Source organism: Rhynchophorus ferrugineus, unplaced genomic scaffold, assembly GCF_030347505.1.
Source record: "Rhynchophorus ferrugineus isolate W39M unplaced genomic scaffold, kcgeb_rfMv2 rfM8, whole genome shotgun sequence".
NCBI classification, from domain to species: domain Eukaryota; kingdom Metazoa; phylum Arthropoda; class Insecta; order Coleoptera; family Curculionidae; genus Rhynchophorus; species Rhynchophorus ferrugineus.
Genome location: NW_027472587.1, coordinates 38,005,057 through 38,024,989, shown reverse-complemented (window position 1 = coordinate 38,024,989; position 19,933 = coordinate 38,005,057). Strand labels below are relative to the sequence as shown.

Here is a 19,933-nt window from a genome sequence, read left to right as displayed (position 1 = left end):
AAAAAAACAACCCAAAAATAATTAAAATAAGTTTAATCTAAAAATACGTTGCGCTTCAACATCATAAATTTCAATAGAAAAAAAGACCTCCGGAAATTATTCCGAGATCTGACAATACTCGAGGACCCAACATTTCCCGACACACAGACATATACGTAATTTTGTTTCGAATCCTCGATCACATTTGCTTCCTAGAAAACAAAACCCGTCTCTTCGCGAGAAGAAACTTGATTCCAGGCAATTTTGCTAGATATATGTACATATACAAAGAACAAAACGAGGCAAATAACTAGGGACGGTGGACGGAGTTCATACTTCTATCGACCTACCGGCAGACGGCTCGTCAAGCGACTGGATTTTCAGAGATCCGCGGGTTGGTCTCCAATCGTCCAGGCTCAGACGTTTTGCGAGCAGCTCCGACGAGATGGACGTGCATTCTTCGTCCGATGTCCTCGATTCGTCCGACCTCGACTGAGGATCGTCCAGTGCGGGCATCAGCAGCCTCTCATCTAGATTAAAATAAGGAAATCAATGGTGAATAGTTATCAACACAAAACCGAATTGAAGTATATTGAGCTAATTAGACAGTCACGAGACACCAAAAAATCTCAATCTCTTTCAATCAGTCCGACGCCTAATTTAACATAAAACAACAATTTCTTTCTCCCTTGAAAACTGATTGGTACATTTTAAAATTTTGTTATTTAATTCAATAATACCTTAACAAACTCACTAATTTTTTGTAAAACATTTATGTTTATTTATTTTATTACATGCAACATAGTCAAGAACCGTTTAACTATCCTCTAACTTCATAGCGTTTGTAACTAACTACACTGTACTTGTATCTAACTTCAAAATACTTCTATAAAATTTATATCTAACTTCACAGTGTTTGTTCCTAATTTCACTGTACTTGTATCTAATTTTATAGCACTTGTACAACGAGGTGTGAGTTTTTAGTCGCTTTGGACATCTTTCATGGACTGCTCTTCGCCCAGCTCACATTCCTTTTGATTCAAGCTTGTTGTAATGGATAGAAATATCATCCATTGTCACTTATCGATGCAAAAACTTGTATTTCTAAACTTATAAAACTCCAATCTGCTTTAATTGTGTCTGTACAATTGTAAATAAAGCCAGCATACCACCTGTTATTGGACATTGTCAATAAGTAACAAAACCCAAACATTAATCATAGTAACATGTTGACTGAAGAAAAAATACAACTTTATCGAGATCAAAATGTGAATATCCCGTCTATCAATGATCCGACACATATCAAATATAGAAAAACAGCAGCTTCTTGCAATAAAAAGCTGCTTATTCGTCGCCGAGTGGTTTCCCTTCAATTGATTCAAAAGGTCTCAAACAATCCAGATTTATCATCGGCATTTCGTAATATCGCTAGTACAAAGAACGGCAAACTTAAACGAGAATCACCCTCGTACCAAACGCAATACATATGGAATAATCGTTTACGAACCTAAGGCTGCTGAGGTGCCGGCCATCGAGGATGAACCTGATGACACCGAAGGTCGTTGAACGTGTATGCTGGGCGTAGACCTTTTCCTGTACTTCGATTTCACTTTTTTCTTGTTGTAGATCGGCTTCGATCTCGACCTGTCGTCGTCTGAACTGTTTTCAGTATTGAGGTCCTCGCTGGAGATCCAAATCTCGTCTTCCTGTGAAGAAAGAGAGAAAAAATTCTCATAGGATGAAATATAATTATACCTAACTAATGCATCAAGAAGTATAACTCGAATAAATTTAAAGGTATGAATACTTAATGTTAGATAGTACTGCTCAAGAATATTATTTCTCTATCTTCATCTGTTATCTTCACATCCTGCTTTCTTGTGCTTTAGTTCTCGTTACACGAGCTGAAGAGAAAAAGGGCCTTTGAAATACCATGTTACTTTCTCAAGCTCTCGAAGACGGTAAAGATAACTCAAAAATAAACGATATCATTCAAATGTCATCAACACATAAATTTGAAAATTATGTAATACAATTATACAATAAACGTAAATATATGTAATACTATAACATTGGAAGGAAAATTATCTAGATATTATTGGAAAAGTAAAAAGTTCGTCTTAGTTAACAAAGACTTAGAACAAAGAAGATTTAAGGGGGTTGTAGGACTAAACTCTGGACCTACAAGCTGGAATGTCAGTGTTATTAATCCATGCTTTTTTGAAACTTTCGATAAACAACATCACCATCAGCGACTACAAGTACTTCATTAGAAATATATAGGACACACCTACTACTTTTAACGTGTAGAATCACTGTAAAGAAAATAAAATTTAAACTGGAACTGGAGGTGAAGTCTCGTTTAATATTGTATATTTAATCATTGCAATCTACTTTTTAGACACTGCCGGGTGCGTCTGTGATTTCCCCCCCTAAAGCTTTCCAATGATGCTCTACATTTTTTAAAGAATTTTTCCATTAATGGGAACTACATTATTGAAAATGTGAAATAGGGTTTACTCTGTATCGGTCAAATTCACAAGACAGAGTCATTGAAAATTGGTGGGCATCTAACTTTGAATGATGTTGTATTTCATACATAATGACATATTTAAATAAGAAAGATCATCATTGATAGCCCATATGATATAAACCGCTGTATAATGTCCCGACGATGTCATTTCATCACAAATCTTACCACAGAAATTATCGGTTGAACTTACTCACGCAGTATAGTGGACTTGCAAATCATCAAACCGGAAATTCTGTAATAATTTCAACATTCGATTCATGCAAGACAGTTGCAAAAACCAAACATTTATGCAGGTGACAGTTTGGTTAGTAATAATAACATCCGAAGATAAATCTTCAAGAAAAACGCTACTATATCTAGTTAAACAAAAACTAATTAGTCATTTTCAAGATGAGTGCTGCGTTTAACAAGTGCAAGTAAAATAAGACGGTTTTTTTTGCCTTAAAACATTCTCAAATTGTCGCGCAGTGTGGTTATCAATGTTAACCTATTTAAGGCATGTAATGATATCATGACCAAATATAAAACAATGACCATTTCTATTTGTGTTGATTTTCAAGATGCTTTAACACCTGTTCAGATTGATTCTTAAGGAAGTCGACTATCCTACAAGTTTTTCTATAAAAATTACAATGGTAAACCACAAGGTTGGGCGACTGTGCGGATGGATGTATAATATATATTTATTGCAAAATCAACAACATCGGATAAAATTCTATTTTACACCAAAACGCCATTGTTTACCATGCTGATGGTAATTGCAAGTCATGTGAGCTCTAAAATTAATTATCGCCTTTTTATTGATAGAAGCTGATTTTTGTTTACCTAACATAAAACGTCGACTTACCGAAAAAAAAAACTAAATGTTACGGTTTGTAATTTTATTACTTGGATCTAGACGGTGGGTTTCGGACAAACGACGACGTTAATTTTTTTAGCAACGATGGTATGTCAAAAAAAATTGGTCCAAAACCAAAGATTAAAAAAATATACCGTAACATGTATAAGAGTCTCGCTAACAAAAACATAAAGTTACGGTTCAAATAATTAATACAAAACTATAATAATATTCGATAAAGCGAGAAAAATGAAATAAAAAATAAGAATTGCACATAATCAAACAAATTCTGTCAAAACAGTATAGAAAATTGATCATGTGAAAATACCGCTTAAATTGTCAAAATTAGTTTTTTCTCTAAATTGGCACTGCAATTATCGATTCGTTTATAGAGTGTTGGCGATTTGAACAAAGAAATGGCATTTAGCCATTGAATTTGGAATTTCAAATGAAATGTTGCGTACCAAATAGCTGAAAATGTTATACAAAATTTGTGAAAAACAAAAAACTCTTGCACTTTGCATTATAACACATCATTCAGCAAGACTATCAATGTGAACGAATATCTGTAACATTAAATCTCGAATCTGACAAACAGTAAATGATGACTGAAAAAGGATATATTAAAGACCTTTAAATTAGTTTTAAAGGTTTTAGAATAACTTTTCAACCTCCAGCAACTTTGAGAAGAATTAGGAGCGAACAAAATCATCATAGAAGTTTGGAAAAAGTTGATGATCATTCAAATTATCAGCAACAAAGAGCACTTTTGACCACCTCTTTTAATGAGGGTGGACGTAAAATGGTAAAAGTAATATTCAGTAATCCAGAATATTCGCCCATAAAGCATTGAATTTGCAAAAAAAACTGAAAAATTAATCCACAATTCTTTCAGTTTAGTTCTTAAACGTTTTATTCTAAGATATTTGTTTTTTTGTACAACAGTATGTACTAATTTATAATATATAGATTTAGATAAAATAGATAATATAATCAGATATACTTAATTTTAATAGATTTCCACATATACTTAAAGATTCAAAACAACAGTGAATCAAACTTGTCTTCTCTAAACTGCGAACTTCTGCTGCTTCTATAGAAGCTAGGCCAGATTATTTAATTGAAAGAACTTTTTTTCAACATAATTAACATGACACTTTCAGTTCTACACAAACAATTTACTTGAAATTTTATATAAATTCTCTTTGTGTATCCTTCTGTGTCCAGAAGCATTAACTATTTTTTAAAAAGCTGAAAAGTCGACAAACGAAGGTGAAAATGTTTTAATAGTTGCCATTTTGCGATTTCTTTAAATTGTCTTCCAATGTTTCGTACAAGGTATGGAAACATAACGAACAGACTAGTTTCAGTTACTTTATACTACAATACTGTAATACTACACTAACTAATCTATACAATGAAGAATAAACGTTTCTTTTTTTGTCCCACTCTAAAATATGCCAAACACTTAGGCATCTAGATCAAAATACCTCTAAGAGACGAGGAAATCTGAGCAACAACTACGAGTCAACAAAGGAAAATGTCATTTGTCATTGTCAAGGACGAAGGTTGTAATACATGTTTAAACATGAGAGGAGGACAAATTATCGGAGACGGGATGACGAAAATACAAGCAATCAGCTTTAAAAAAATGACGTAAATAACTAACCTCCTTCAATATCCTGGCGTGTTGGCTGTGTAGCATCCTGGAATCCTCGCTCCTATCGGTGTTCTGTTGCTTCTCGCCCATGTTCCTCTGCACCTGGAAAAACTAATCGTGTACTACAACGTCCGAAAGAAGCGCGATCCGTTCACCAGCGGCCGATTCGCAGACGAGAATCGCTCGGATAGACAGCACCAACCAATTCTCGAACGGTTTTAGCGCGGAGAGAACAATCCGCATATCGAAAACAAGACGGCGGTGTGTTATATCCTTGACTCGGATTCCAGTTTTGTGAGGCGGCGGCGGCGGCAACGGGCAAGTTCGTTCACGAAGCTAATTAAATATACGATGCACATATCGAACCGGGTACGTGGGAGAATCGTATTCCACCTCCACGGACTTTTTATACACCGTAAAACAATAACCCGATGAACTGTGACGATACTCAGTTGTTTTTTTTTCTGTACGCGTACTACTCGCAAAGTTAATATACGATATTTGATAGCACACGTGAGAAAAGCCATCTTGCTCGTGCCAGATCGGCCTACCTTTCGGGGATGTTCGTCTCGCGCTCCACGTTATGATAATAGTAAATAATAAGCACCAAAATAATGTATTTATCGAATGAAATAAGATTAATATATTAAAAACGTATTTATTTTCATATTTAAGCCGATAGTGATGATTTCCTGTAAAACAAAACTACGAAATATATCAACCCCAATCAGTGCGAATTATGTTACATCTACATAATCTGATGGTATTTTATTTCATATATCAATTGTTTAGTTATCCATTTGAATTCGACAAATTTGGAAAAGGATTCGCCATAACAAATAGCTCTAATTTGCTAAGAGTTGCTCTAGTGAAGCCAGGAGAGTTTCTTTTTCTCACACAAAAACGACGTTTGTTGAAAAAAACTCAGAAATATTCAAAACTTCAATGCAATTATATTAATATTCTTTTAATAAAACAGAAACGATAATTTAAAAGATAATTTTAAAAATTCGTAAATTATAGTATATCCGAGCTATAGACGAGCTTTATTTGTATTAAATCTCCTCTTGAATCAGGTAAAAATGAAACACTGAATGGCCAAACATATTTTTTATTAAACAAATTGAGGATTAAAGAAATCAATAGTTTACATTTCAGTTCACAATTATCAATACAAATCAAAAGGATTCGAAACATCCCAGCTGCGATTAGACTTCGTTAAACTTTTCTTGAAGATGTGAAAGATCTATCTATGAAGAGAGAAATATCTCCACGAATCGAATCAAATATTATATAACAAGAAATTTGTTTCCATAGATGATTTGATAATAAGCTAATAATTAATTTCATTACCCAAATCATATCAATAAGCAGGATATATAACCCAGTCATGCGAAACATCAACAGTTTTCCCGAAAACGTTCTGAATATCCTTCAAGCATTACCGAGAACTTTTATTTCATAATCTGACACCGATAAATAACAACAATTTTGATTTTAACAAGAAGTACGTATTTATTCATCAATGCCGAATCATTTCACGTTATTGACGACTCTATTAGACATGTCTAGAATGTAAAACTGCAGAAAAAGAAACAAATATATCAAAGGCCACGCGAATTATACCGAAATATTGACAATGTTAAATCAGTGCTTTCTTAATATACAAAAAACGAAAGTATTAATGAGAGTGACACTTTCGTTGTTTAATCAGGAGCCCCTTTCCCATCCGTGTCAATAGATTATTGATTTCTACCAGACCCACATTAATACAAATTGATTCTTGAAATTGAAATAATACAAGTATATAATAACCAGAACAAAAAACAACATATAAAATAAGATTTCTTCAAGGTAAACATGATAAATTGATACAAAATTACAAAAAAATACCATTAATTTTATTATCAACAAGGTAAAGAAGACAAAGCTCAATTATAATTTAAAGCGTCTACGGTTTTTTCCGAGTCATAATAAAAATGCAAACAAACAAATCCCTAACTAATACTACCCGCTGGCCAGATACGACAAATATCTCGTACAGATATTAAATTGTAGCGGAAATATTTAGGGAATACTGGAATAAATTTTGAAATGCGAAACTATTTGCTTATAAATGTAAACCGCCTTGCGAGTTTATTATGGCCGTACAACATTTTACTGCAGAATGTTAAAAATAAAAATAGCTTTCTGTCGAACATTTCAAAAATGCTACGACCACGAAAACCAGATTCGCGGTATTGCCGAATAACGCACGACAATATATATCGCGATTTTTAACATGTATCCTGCACCAAAAATCTGTATTGTTTACCTGCGTCAATCTCGGTTTTCTTCTTGGGACGGCGATCGACTTTCCCGAGATCGCTTTCTTGTATTAGTATATTTTAAGATATTTTATTCACAAATCTAAACATATACGCTTAACATTGACAATGCATAGTCAACTGTCAAATACTATTTTGGTGTCATTGTTATTTCGTTTATCAGTTTATCTCTAGGATCGCAAATACATTTTTTACTGTTCCCTAACGTTACACCGAACACATATATAACAAGGCGCAGATAAGATTTCAAAAAAGTTATTTAGCTGTAACAAAAATTAATGTTTTCAGAAAAATTTCTTTTCAACATCAACAAGGATGTTTTAAGTTCAAGGATTTTTATGTTGCCATTACTACTATTAAGAAAATGATTTACGACAATTTAAAAAATCACAGATGCCAAAATAAGATACTATACCTGTTTTCGTTATTTTTATTTTATGTGCAGGCTTTATTTTTGTTGCAAAAACATTCTTTTAATCAGAAGCACCGATTGAGATAAAAATAAACTCATTTAAAAGCAACTTTGATCATTTAAAAGGTTGCGAAAACTTTTCAACAAATTCAATAGAGGAAATGATTAAATGATTTATTGAAAATATTTCACCAAGTGAATTATTGGTTGCATATTTTAATTGGTATTACGGTAAACGATAATTAACCTTACATATTTATTTTTGTTAGTCCGCTCATATCCAGGTTTCGATTATTCCAGGTCAAAATGGACACATCTCTGTATAACGAAATAGTGAATGTCATAAAAAATTTCAATGGGCTCACTAGAAATTGTGCAAAAAAATTACAGGAGACATTCCCTAAGTAAGCTTATTTTTAATAATTATATCGAAAATGTTCCTAATTAAAAATGTTTCAGTATTGATACAAATACACTCTACAGTATACTGAACATTCAATATCAACGAAAAATGCGATGTACCTATGGTAAATTTCAAAATAACCGCAACAGATATTGGGACTTATTTCAGAAAGCTCTTAGAAACAATGAAAAATCTGGAATATTAGTCAAGTTATCCGAGATGTTTGACATAGCACCATGTTTGATGGCAAAACTGATACTGCAGAAATATTTTGATGACCACCAAGATTTGGATAAAAATAATGAGAAAAAGGAAGGCTCTGTGAATATTAATACCTACTTGAAGAATACTTATATGATACCTGACTCTGATTTGGCTTATGAAGTATTCTTGGTAAAATAGTTCAAATTTGTTTTTCTTTAACTTATTTTTTGTTTTCTATTTAGTGTACAGTATTTGATAATTTATACAGTCCTCTGGTTGATGCTATGAGATTGTAAGTAAAATTTTAAACTTTTGTTGCCAATTAAACCATCAAAATACATTTTTAAGGTCTTTGGGACAACAATATGAAGTTAGACTTCAGAAAGAAGCTATAAAGCTAGGTCTTGCATTTCGAGGTGAGGAATACTTAAGAAAATATGGTTATGATAAAACACCAGATTTAAAACTGGATGTACCAATTGTGATTGATGGTTTCGTGATTAACTGGATTGAAGGCAAAGCTGTTTTTGCTGATGAAGATGTCCACAGTGATTACATGAAAAACCAATATTTGAGTTACTGGAATAGGTAAAATATTAACAACAAAATAATGTAATAAAAAATATCTTCTCATACTTAAATAATTAATAATTTAGGTTTGGGCCAGGTTTAGTTATTTACTGGTTCGGATATTTAAAAACAATAGTGGAAACTGGTGATAAGCGTTTCATAGTACGAGACTATATGCCAACAAATATAAAGAAAATTTGGAGTATTCAAAATGGAAATCATATGCCAGAAGAAACCACAGTAAAAAAGACTGACAATAATAATTCTGACTAGTTGAATTGTAATACTATAATTATAGAGAAAACTCTATGACTATAATTTATATATAATTATAGAAAAATTATTTATTAAAAAAACACATTGAACATGACACTTATCGTTCTTTACGATAACTGCTATAGCCGCCTGCTGTTGATATAATTCGCTTGTAATAAAATAGCGTTTCTGAAACAAGTAAGACCATCTGCTTAAATTAATAATACATCTATAGGTGTATTTTAATGTACTGCTTTATTTAACCTTACCCTTGAATTTAATACTCAATATCCATACGTTATATATCAGCATCAACAATAAAATATTTACCTCAAACACTAAGCTGACAATTATGCTTTGAGGACTCAACATCAAGTAATTTCGGTATTTCCCGTGGACTATTGATACGGGATTTACGCAAAAAGTAACTCATTTAATAACTAATATATACGCATATTTTGACACTTATGATGTAATTGTCAAATTTCATAAATTTTAATTTTTGTCATTAATCAAGTGACGGTCACTACACTGACAGTGAAAATCCAGTTTGTCCCGCCGAATATTACTGAAAATAATAATTGTATATTAGTGATAATGTTATCCAAACCCAGATATGTGTTAGCAAAGTCGCCCGTAGCATACTATAAATTTTATTGTGACAATAAAACAAAGAGCACTGAAGAACTAGTCCTGAATAAACCAAAGAAGTCTAAAACGGACTCGATAAATGCTAGCGAAATAATCCCCAAAAGCTACGATCAATGCATAAGCTACGAAGAAAAGGTCCTGAAAGATATACTCATCGAGAAAGAAAAAGAAGCAAATTTACAGAGCCGTCTGGCGAAAGAATGTCGGACGTTATTCAATGCTCCATTAAATAAAACAAATTTTAAGAAATATGGCTCCATAAACTTGAATAAAATATCTTTCAGTGAGGACGTCGTATGCAAAAGCTGGGAGACTTATGATTTTGATCGAGTCGAAAATAAAAAAGATAAATGCGGATGTGCCACTACGAAAAAAATAGAAAAAAAAGTTGACGACGGGGGTCATTATAAGGCGGAGCAAGGTGGGGGTAATGATGGGGTTGGTACTGGCTTGATAAACAGGCCTGTGAGACATGAACCAGGAAGGGTAAGCTTGAGTTGTATATATTTTTGAATGTAGTACATATTTGTTGTTATATAGGTACTGGGGGGTTTCATACCTGTAGAATGGTGGCAGGTATTCTTTCAAAAGACTGGAGTGACGGGCTTTGGTACTTTCCTATTTACTTTTGCGACGTTTTTAGTAAGCAAAGAGATATATGTTTTGGAGCATTACTATTACCACGGCTTAAGTGCATTTTTCTTATGGTTAGCTGCTATTAAATATACAGGTCCCATGCTAGCTAATCGGTTGGATAAGCAAATTGAAGAACTTGAAAAATCATGGAATGAAGATAGAGTGGAAACAAAAAAAAACTTGGAAGAAAGCATAGTTCATGATTTATTCCTACAATTCCAAAGTCAGGGACAATTAATTCTGATTGATGCCAAAAGAGAGAACGTTCATCTTCAACTGGAAGAGGAATTTCGGAAAAGGTACTCAACATTTTTTAAAAAAATGAATTATTACATTATTTAATTTTGTATAACCTATTGTAGGCAAATGCATGTTTATAGAGAAGTACTGAAGCGTTTAGAGTATCAAGAAGCTTTGGTCCAAGTGCATCAGAAAATCCAACACAAGAATCTCGTTCAGTACGTCACGAGAGAAGTCACAAATGCAATCACTCCCGAAATGCAGGATCGATTAATTAACTATTCCATTGACAAAATTCTCGAAGACATTAACAAAATTAAATGAATCATTGTTTATGTTCTAATGTATTGTTTACTTTTAAGATTATTACGACTTCTTGTAAAATAAAAAGTTAGATGCTGTTTTGTTTCAATTCTCTAGTTTTTGTAATCATGAGTATCTTGGTATTAAACTGCCAGAGAAAACCTTAATGTAGATATGTTACAAGAATCTTGAAAACCTTTAAAAATAAGCCACAAACGCAATCACTCCCTAGAAAAGATAAGCTATCACTTCTATTGAAAGAATTTTGCAATGATATAAACAAAATTAAATGATTTATTGATGAAGTATTTTTTTTACTTTTAAGACTATTGTAAATGGTTTGTGAAATATAGAATTAGATGCTATATTGTTTCACTTTTCCAGTTATTGTAATCATGGTTTCTTGATGTTAAACTATGCAAAACAATACTTAATATAAATATGCCGTTTATTTTCGACTTGAAGTACTCAAAGGTTCACATAATTACATTAATGAGAAAACAAACTTAATGATCTTAACACATCATATAAATAACTACAAAGGAATATCGTTTAAAACAACTTATGTACAACTAAATCAAATTGCATTTTACAAAAATACAGGTCCTCTAAAAATATGTATCTAAAAGAAATGAGACTTAAAAAGTTAAGTGCGATGGGTCGTCTTTATTTGTTCTAAACTGTTATGAGATAAAAGTTGCAGCTGAAATTAGTGATGGACTTGAATAGAAACAAAACTAATCCCTATAATACTATTTTGTACGCTTCTTTTTCGCTTTCGGTTCAGTGTCTTCGTTATCGTCTACCTCCAGCTCGGGCGGCACTTTGAGACCAATCCCGTTGGCCTTTTTTGCGAAATATTTCAACAGCCTCACACCACATCTAGAAGAATTAAACATTAGTATATTATTACTGTACAAAACTAAAAAAATCACTAACTTGTAGACTTCTGCGTCACTGCTGTTATATGTGTTACAATTTTCAAATACGAGAATGACATCTTTGAGAAGCTGACTATCAGTGCTGTATTCTCCAACATTCAATTTGTACTTGATAGTTCCAAAGTCCATGGGGGTGGTTATAATCTCATAATAATCAGGTACCTAATGGTAATATTGATAAAATGCTACCAATAACATTAAAAGTAAGATTTTATACCTCCTTCTGTTGTACAGGTCTAATAAATGGCCAGGCATCTTCATGCTTCATCACGTCTGAAAGCAATTCTTGCAGGGCTGCATTATGCAAGGGGAGATCTTCTCTTCCATCCTCGCGTCGCATGGATCGCCGATTAATGACCTCGTTATCGAAATCATCTAAAATATATTGTATTTTTTGAAACTTATAATGAACATAAAATACACAAACAAGCAAAATCAGGCGCATACGCTTGACAGAACAGCGTGCAATAACATAAGCAGACATTGTAATTCGCTCAGGACAACGTATTCGACATTAATCGCTACACTGCTCTTTGAAAAATATTAGTACAGCATTAATGAGTTCTTCACGTTTATACAGTATTGAATCAGGAAACCAGAATCACCACTTTTATGCTAACATTCCTGGCATAGCTATTACTCATCATGGAACCGATGATCTTGACTAGAACGTAGAAGAACTCATTCAGAAAAAAAAAAAAAAAAAAAATATATATATATATATATATATATATATATATATATATATATATATATAGAATTACAAAGAAAACAACAAAAACTACTTGGTACTAGCTCTGTTAAGCTTGAATGATGACATATGATAATGTGCCTCAACGATAATTCAAGTAAGTGAAAAACAAACATTTAGTATGTAAATGTTGTACTAATGCATTTACTAAGATGTGCAGAAGCTAGTGTGATAGGTTAATGCATGTGAAATCATAGTAAAACCCACCCTGGAAAAACTTGGAATCTGTATGTCCCAGAGCTTTTACGAAATGTTGAATCTTTACATTAGCTTTAGCGGCACAGCGTCTTTGACTGTACGAGCCGATCAGTCCTACAAGTTTAACTGCGCCATTAGCTTTGACTGCGTAAAAAAACGAAAAATGCATAAATAGCTGATTGATATTTACAGATGGTTTTTACGCGCTGATAGAAAGTTGGGGAAAAAAGTAGTTTCGGATTTTCCTAATATATGGCATACTATAGTGTGTTGGAAAGATAACTGCCTATATAACTTTCTAAATATAAAGGTAAAGCACCATTTATTTACTGAATCAAAATCGGCCTCTGTGAAAATTACCTAATGATGTAAAGCTGGTTTCAAAAAAGGCTTGATTCAGTTTTCTGTGATTAAGAGTGATTAAATTAAGGTTTACATAAAAGTCCTTAAAGATTTCAATATTATTCAATATTATTATTCTATTATTATATTATAAAAGCGCTCAATGCTGATATCAATACAAATGGGTAATACAGACATATATTTTTCTTTGAATAATATATTTGAAAGAAGATATTTTACAAGACAAGAATTTATTCTTCAATATAAAAAGAAGAACCCTAAAGGAGACATTGCAATGTTTTTAAAATATCTATACGATCCTAGAAAAATGGAAAAACGAATTTGCTCCAAGATTCCAAGACTTCGCCTTTGATGTTGCTGTTTCAGAATTGACCTACCTTGTTCAGTCTTTCAAACTTTTATTTCAAATCAATAAAAAATAAATACTTAATAAATGACTTGCACAGAGATATTTCGTTGTAAATGTACAGAACTGCATCCGTTGAAGAATTTCAAAGTAATCATGTTACAGAAAAATTGCAAAGAACTGGTTATCAAAAGAGGCAAATAAAACTAGACATATCAGTTGAAATGGATAAAATTTGTCGACAGTATTGGTAGCACATTTAAAATTAATTGTCGATTCTTAACTTAAATATTTGAGATAAAATAAACATGTTTAAACGCGTTACTTCCTTTAAATTACAAGTGTTTTCTTTACAAACAGGTTTAACTAATATTAATAAAAAAGCTGAAATTATTGGATGAACCACTGAATACTTAAATTTTAGCGAGGACTATATTTAAAGCAAAAATCATGTTTTTCTTACCTGAGTCATAACCATTTTCTGTAGTTCGTTCTTTAGAGTTCTTTTCAGGCTTACTCCCCTTAGTTTGACAAGAGGGGCATGTCCATGGTGATCTTGGTAACCGGCGTAACGGAGGATCCACACACTCTTTATGATAGTTGGAATGGCATTTGTCACATGACACTATCTCACCACCAGATCGACATACCTTACACAATTCGATTTTGAATTCACTAAACACATACATGTACATAAAACAAATTATTAAACATAATAATTAACAATATACCTATTTTCTTCTTCTTCCTCTTCCACGTCGTGCTCACTAGTCTCCTCTACTTCAGAGTCTTCGATATTACCAGAATCTTGTTCTTCCTCTTCTTCCACGTCTCCTTCTTGAAATATCCTTCGCCGTTTCTTGGTAGGTTCGGGGCTCGACAGTTTATCCTGCTTCTCCCTGTCTTTTTTACATTTATCACAAAACCAATCACCTTTCGGTACCATCTGGAAAATTAGAAAGTTTGAAAACACAGCAACCAGGCCGATACGCACCTACTGTTAATTTAGGCTTCAAACAATACATGTGGTGTCCTAAATTGCAGCAATCGCAGAGTAGCATATTTTCAGAATCCTTCCTTCGCCTACATATCTGACACCTGGCTATTAAGGCCGATCTCGACCACATAACACATGAGTCCAAAGTATCGTAGTGGAGCAAGATTTGACTGAAACTGGTCGATGCTGCCAAAGACTGGTGCCATCTCTCCATCACGTCATATTCGTCTTTGCCTTTATTGTGCAAACGAACATCGGCATGACCTGATAAATTTCAGAAAGTTATAAATTATCCTAATTATCTTCACTCGTCCATAACCCTACCGAGAGGTTTCTTTAGATGTCTTCCATCTACAGCATTCGCTATATGTGATAGAGCTTTGGCTAAACACCTAATGGATAATTTGGTCGTTTCGTTCTGTGCGGTCATGTCATCGGTCTCTTCTTCGGATTGAGAATTCGGACCCAAGAACTTACCTGGATCGTAATATTCTTTCTCCTCTTTTTTCTCTTGTATTTCTGGCGTACTGGATCTACTGTTATTTTTACCTATAACATAGATATTTTATGTAACACCTGCAAATAAATAAATTTCCAAAGCATACCTTTGTCTTTCTTCTTTAATTTGTAATATTGGAATTCCTTTTCGACAGTACCTTTCGGTAGAGATTCAAACTCAGCATAGTTTTTGTTCTGAAGACAATTCCTCCACAATTCGCGGTCCTTGATATTCAGAACGCCCAAAGCGCCTGCACTTACTTTCTCCTCCATCTCCAAGATATTTTCGATCAAGACGTTCTCGAGAACCTCTTGTATGTCCATATCCGCAGGGTAACCCAAATTTGCGTCGTCATACCTACATAAAATATAAAACATATAAGGCAAGCTGTGTGAAATTATTAAATCGTTCAAATGTCTGCTAGCGGCACCATACCGAATAGTTTAATAGTTCTGCCGTATAGATCCAGCTGAATTTTAACCATGGGTTATATAAACTTTAAGGATTTTTCTTTCTGAATTCCGACTTTTCATCTATGTTCAATTGTATAACCTGTTCTACGCTGATATACAAAAATAAAAAATTCAAAAAGATCTGAAGTTGGTTGATATAATTATGCCGAAACTTCATCAAAAACACAGTGGTTCTCCAGAGGACTATGCGCGATAATGGAAATTCGGAAAATACTATAACCTGCGACATTCGCAGAAAGCTACGATTTATAATGAATATATGTGTAAAAAATCTTAGTTTCGAAATAGCATAGGTGTGAAAAAAAAAATTACAACAAAGGAAGCCTCATGTAAAATTAGACATATAGTTGACGAACATAATGTGTCCATGATGATAATCTAAAAAACTATATGATAAAGGTATTTAATATAATCGATTAATTGCTTTTAATAGTTGATTTAATCAATAAGTTTAAATTCAATATTTTTTTATCCTTAAAATGCTTGAAATTTAACAGATCAAATTTACTTTGGACTAATTTCGTCAGTTTTAATATATTTGAATAAAGTCTGAAATAGAATTTTAAGTAGGCTATATTCCTCATATACATAGTACTAGGCTTACTCTTTTTTAATGTGACTTCTTTAATTTTTTTAGTGAATAAGCCAAGAATATTTTTATTATGGCGAAATGTTACTGCTTTTAGAGCGTCGACAAAAAGTTATTATTCATAATGGAATAGAAGAAAAAAGCCCACCTATCCTTTTTCTTTGAACTGCCGTTGGGTCGGACCCTTTCGTCCTTGGGCATCTCCAATATCTGCACGTTAGGATTTAATAGCGATACGGGAGTTTTCTTGATCAGTTTAGCCAAATTGTCCTTCTCGTTTATAAGAAAATCCCTCAATTCATTCTCCCGGGCGCCCCTCTTGTTCAGACTCTCGATAAACTCGTCTATCTGCTCGGCCTGCATAAAAAAGAACCATTTTGATTCGCTATAACCCTCCTTGTGGACGGGACAATCGCTCGGGTCGGTGGTGCAAAGGAGCAACTTGTGACACGTGTCTTTATCAGAGGGCGTTAAGAATTGTCTGACTCCGTTGATTTTTCTCGGCGTCTTTGACGGTGAAGTAACATTTATTTCGTAGACTTTGCTTAAATGGGTCATCAGATCTGATCGGCTGGCTGTCGTCAGCTCCGGGTATTGTATCGTGTAGGTTTCCAAGCAGGTACCATTATGACTATTTTCCCAATTTATAAATATGCCAGGTATTGACTCAATCCTATAGTACCTACGATAAGCTCTGTCCATCCTACGAAAACATCATTAAGATAATGGCGAACTACAAATGTACAAACTCACCCCAAAAGCACTTGTCCTTCATTGCCTGCTTGATGCAAACTGTCCATCCTCTGTTGATTATCAAACTTTTTGCTCTCATTCTCGTCAGTCAACTTTTCCAAAGCCTTCTCCAGAGCAGCAACATCACCCTTCAATTCCTTCTTTATTTTCACCTTCTGTGCGACATACTCCATCTCCCGCCTACGTTCCGCACCCCTTGCAAAACGTAAATCGACCCGAGCAACCCTAGCCTTCTCGATTTTGTCTTCCACGATGTCTCTGACGTCCGCATAGGTAAGCAACTGATTCATGAGACAATCCATGATGGTTATCTTATCTTTTATGGATAACTCGACTACATTATGGACAGCTAAAGCCTTTAAAATATGGGTCTGATTCAGTCTGAGATGTAAACCTGGGTCGTTTTCACTGGAGTAACCTCCTCTCTGAGCGTAGCGCCATTTCGCACCATTTTCTTTGATCTTGGCTCCTGATGATAGGAGATGGAGTCTCAAAATCTCGGAGACCGTCAGTGGATACAGAGGGAGTTTATTGAGTGGAAGGCCTTGGTACCTGATTGACCATATCGATGCCAAAGTCGCAAAATGTGTTAGGTCTTCAAGTTTATAAACTGACAACTTTTCCTCATTAATATCTGCAATTTACATATTTTTAAGTAAACTATTGCATGTTTTTACTACTATTACATACCTTTTACTAATTCAATACCTGTATTGTAATTATTTGATTCTTCATCCTGGCAATTAAATATGGCAAGTAAAAACATTTGTATAAGGTCAGTCAATGGACCTGAGATTTCTTTTTCGGTTAAGGCCCTCTCCATAAGTTCCAATGTGAAACCGTTAGGGAAAAAATCCTTAGTAGATAGGAGTTTTTGGAATGAATGCACAAACTCCATTATAACAACAATGTCTCCAAAATATTTCTCACATTTTGATTTTACCGGTAATAGGTTCGGTAAGGTCTAAAAATAAGAGAATATGTCTATTATAAAATAAAATCAGTCATAAAAAACAAACTGACCTTTTGATCTTCAAGCTCCAAATCCTCCTTAGTTTTTGTCCAATGTCTTAAAATTTGGACTTGCCTATTAGCCTCCTCTTTTTTCTTCAATTTCTCTGCTGCTACTTGTTCTTCATTCAGTTGTTTCATCTTCTTAAATTCCTCCTCCCTTTTCTTCATTTGTTGTAACAAGTTACTATTTTTGGGTCTAGAGTCACCACCTTTTTTCATCAATATTCCGTTTTTTTCCAGATATTTTGACAAAGTCTCCTGCTTCTGCTTCTTTTTAGTCACATCTTTATCAGAAGACTTTGAACATTGAAAATTTGGCAAAGGACCATTGAAAATTCTGGTCCAAGTACTCTCATTAATATTAAATTTTTCTATTATAGAAGGCTTAATATTAAACAAACCACCACTGCCTTGTACAACATACTGTTTTAAAAAAAGTTTACATTTATCTTTAGAGAAGATGTTTTTTTTTCTTCTCAACTGTAATGAATCCACTATCATGATCTCACTAATATCAGTGTCTTCAGAATCTAAATGTTCAATTTCATACTTATATAAATTCGGAGGTGGAAGAAAACTTCTATCAGATGGACTCGAACTTCTAAAAAAAAAACATTAAAGAAATATCACAACATAATAAAAGTGTCCCGAATTACCCATTGTATTTTATTAAATTGTCAAGTTCCTCATTTTCTGGTGCAATAACAGATATAATATGACAATCTTTCCATTTGTTTGCTGTAAAACTAGCTTCCAAACTTTCTCCTATAAAGTATCTGTCCTTAATATAATAAAATATGTCATCAAACATTTTTCCAAATGAATTTCTTTTTGTTAGATGTGCTAAATATAAAATTGGTATTTTAAGTTCATTAGGGAACTCTTTGAGGCATTGCTTTGCATTTTCCTCACTCTCCAAGGCTTCCAGATAAGTTAAGTTTGATTTTCCTGTCATGGAACATGTCCATACCATAGAATTACAAAGAAACATCCTTTCAGAAAATTCACTATAACAACACAAATCAATTTAAATTTAAAACTCAAACAAATATATATATATATATATATATATATATATATATATATATATATATATATATATATATATTATATCTTATATAATAACAGATTAAGCTATGAAACATGTCTAAAGATATATTTCAATAAAAACATATTAACAAATAAAAATGTAAACATAACCTAAATCATTATAAATAAATAATACAAAGAATTAAAACAAAAACGAAGGCTAATATACTAATTTAAAAGTATGGCGTAGGTAAAACGCAAGTACAATGAACCGTTATAGATTGGTTATACATGAGGATACAGATCAAAGAGAAGTGGTTGTTTGAAACCAAATAATGTATGATTCCATACTTACTGATAATCTCTGAATATTTCATTGGTGATCTCACAGAAAAACACTTCCTCGTCATCCCGTAAAAAATCTGGAACAGTTTGCCGTTCGAAAGCCTTTTTCTCAAGCAGAGGCATATTCAAGTCCAAAACCAAGTGTATTTGGAGGGAAAATAACGAATTCGCTATGACAACTTAATTCACATATCAAGCACTACTGACGATGAAAGCACAATATATTTATAACAAAACTGATCAATTTTTGTTTAAAAATATTTCACAAAAATCATTAAATATCATTAATTTTTAGATTATTCGGGAGCTAAAATATAAGCACCCACTTTGTCGGCTTCACAGTTAAATGTCAAATCAATTCGATTAAGCCCGGGCTGGACCAACTAGATACCTCTAAAAGTGTTACTGGCGAATAAATTAATGTTTTCGAAAGCGTTATGTTTTAAACCTGTCAAGAATCTATAAAATATTTTTAAAAACCATATCTGTGGTAATAATAAATATTTCGTAAGTATATTCCAGTAAATATATAAATGCGTGCTCCGGTGTATACAGAACTTAACAATTTTAAAGATGTAGAGAAGACAGCGCAAGCGCCATCTATCTAACGACATATGATGGGAA

General features: G+C 33.1%; 4 protein-coding genes across 10 annotated transcripts in view; 2 read left to right on the top strand and 2 right to left on the bottom strand.

Annotated features, from left to right (window-relative positions):
- The window catches only part of LOC143201210 (CDAN1-interacting nuclease 1), a 188,988-nt gene extending 179,561 nt beyond the window's left edge, over window positions 1-9,427 (top strand). Inside the window, exons 1-6 of one of the 2 annotated variants that reach the window (XM_076412130.1) lie at window positions 7,852-7,980; window positions 8,050-8,153; window positions 8,209-8,545; window positions 8,599-8,648; window positions 8,705-8,944; window positions 9,013-9,427. In XM_076412130.1, coding sequence (XP_076268245.1) covers window positions 8,056-8,153; window positions 8,209-8,545; window positions 8,599-8,648; window positions 8,705-8,944; window positions 9,013-9,199 — 912 coding nt within the window. In that variant the 5' untranslated portion in view covers window positions 7,852-7,980; window positions 8,050-8,055 and the 3' untranslated portion in view covers window positions 9,200-9,427. Of the gene's footprint in view, window positions 1-7,851; window positions 7,981-8,049; window positions 8,154-8,208; window positions 8,546-8,598; window positions 8,649-8,704; window positions 8,945-9,012 lie in introns of those variants that run through there. The other variant, XM_076412131.1, reaches the window with a different exon arrangement.
- Window positions 304-7,839, bottom strand: LOC143201213 (uncharacterized). 3 transcript variants are annotated; one of them, XM_076412136.1, is made up of 4 exons: window positions 7,753-7,839; window positions 5,020-5,112; window positions 1,487-1,685; window positions 304-509 (listed from the first exon to the last, which is right to left on the bottom strand). In XM_076412136.1, exons 2-4 carry the CDS (start codon window positions 5,098-5,100, stop codon window positions 310-312), a joined length of 480 nt encoding a protein of 159 aa, XP_076268251.1. In that variant the 5' UTR covers window positions 5,101-5,112; window positions 7,753-7,839; the 3' UTR covers window positions 304-309. The 3 variants fall into 3 exon arrangements, with proteins under 3 accessions (XP_076268251.1, XP_076268249.1, XP_076268250.1); XM_076412134.1 differs by lacking the exon at window positions 7,753-7,839 and adding an exon at window positions 7,325-7,460; XM_076412135.1 differs by lacking the exon at window positions 7,753-7,839 and adding an exon at window positions 5,166-5,304.
- A 204-nt stretch (window positions 9,428-9,631) lies between the features above and the next one.
- Window positions 9,632-11,120, top strand: LOC143201209 (ATP synthase subunit b, mitochondrial). The gene is made up of 3 exons (XM_076412128.1): window positions 9,632-10,318; window positions 10,373-10,767; window positions 10,831-11,120. Exons 1-3 carry the CDS (start codon window positions 9,779-9,781, stop codon window positions 11,030-11,032), a joined length of 1,137 nt encoding a protein of 378 aa, XP_076268243.1. The 5' UTR covers window positions 9,632-9,778; the 3' UTR covers window positions 11,033-11,120.
- Window positions 11,121-11,441: 321 nt separating this feature from the next.
- Acf (ATP-dependent chromatin assembly factor large subunit) lies at window positions 11,442-19,665 on the bottom strand. Of its 4 annotated transcripts, none has more exons than XM_076412112.1 (15): window positions 19,320-19,665; window positions 18,592-18,942; window positions 17,945-18,536; window positions 17,612-17,885; window positions 16,922-17,555; window positions 16,317-16,871; window positions 15,213-15,463; window positions 14,932-15,156; window positions 14,609-14,871; window positions 14,342-14,556; window positions 14,074-14,285; window positions 12,911-13,045; window positions 12,170-12,327; window positions 11,951-12,114; window positions 11,442-11,893 (listed from the first exon to the last, which is right to left on the bottom strand). In XM_076412112.1, exons 1-15 carry the CDS (start codon window positions 19,430-19,432, stop codon window positions 11,764-11,766), a joined length of 4,272 nt encoding a protein of 1,423 aa, XP_076268227.1. In that variant the 5' UTR covers window positions 19,433-19,665; the 3' UTR covers window positions 11,442-11,763. The 4 variants fall into 4 exon arrangements, with proteins under 4 accessions (XP_076268227.1, XP_076268229.1, XP_076268228.1 ...); XM_076412114.1 differs by having other exon boundaries at window positions 12,911-13,015; XM_076412113.1 differs by having other exon boundaries at window positions 17,945-18,533.
- Window positions 19,666-19,933: the final 268 nt, after the last annotated feature.

Coding starts and splice junctions, on each gene's coding strand:
- Acf (XM_076412112.1), bottom strand. CDS start 19,432: ATGCCTCTGCTTGAGAAAAAGGCTTTCGAACGGCAAACTGTTCCAGAT. Junction 17,886..17,944: donor TGGAGCTTGAAGATCAAAAG/GTCAGTTTGTTT, acceptor TCTTATTTTTAG/ACCTTACCGAACCTATTACC. Junction 14,286..14,341: donor GAGGAAGAAGAAGAAAATAG/GTATATTGTTAA, acceptor GTATGTGTTTAG/TGAATTCAAAATCGAATTGT.
- LOC143201213 (XM_076412136.1), bottom strand. CDS start 5,100: ATGGGCGAGAAGCAACAGAACACCGATAGGAGCGAGGATTCCAGGATG. Junction 1,686..5,019: donor ACGCCAGGATATTGAAGGAG/GTTAGTTATTTA, acceptor CTTTCTTCACAG/GAAGACGAGATTTGGATCTC. Junction 510..1,486: donor CGGCACCTCAGCAGCCTTAG/GTTCGTAAACGA, acceptor ATTTTAATCTAG/ATGAGAGGCTGCTGATGCCC.
- LOC143201209 (XM_076412128.1), top strand. CDS start 9,779: ATGTTATCCAAACCCAGATATGTGTTAGCAAAGTCGCCCGTAGCATAC. Junction 10,319..10,372: donor TGAGACATGAACCAGGAAGG/GTAAGCTTGAGT, acceptor GTTGTTATATAG/GTACTGGGGGGTTTCATACC. Junction 10,768..10,830: donor GAAGAGGAATTTCGGAAAAG/GTACTCAACATT, acceptor AACCTATTGTAG/GCAAATGCATGTTTATAGAG.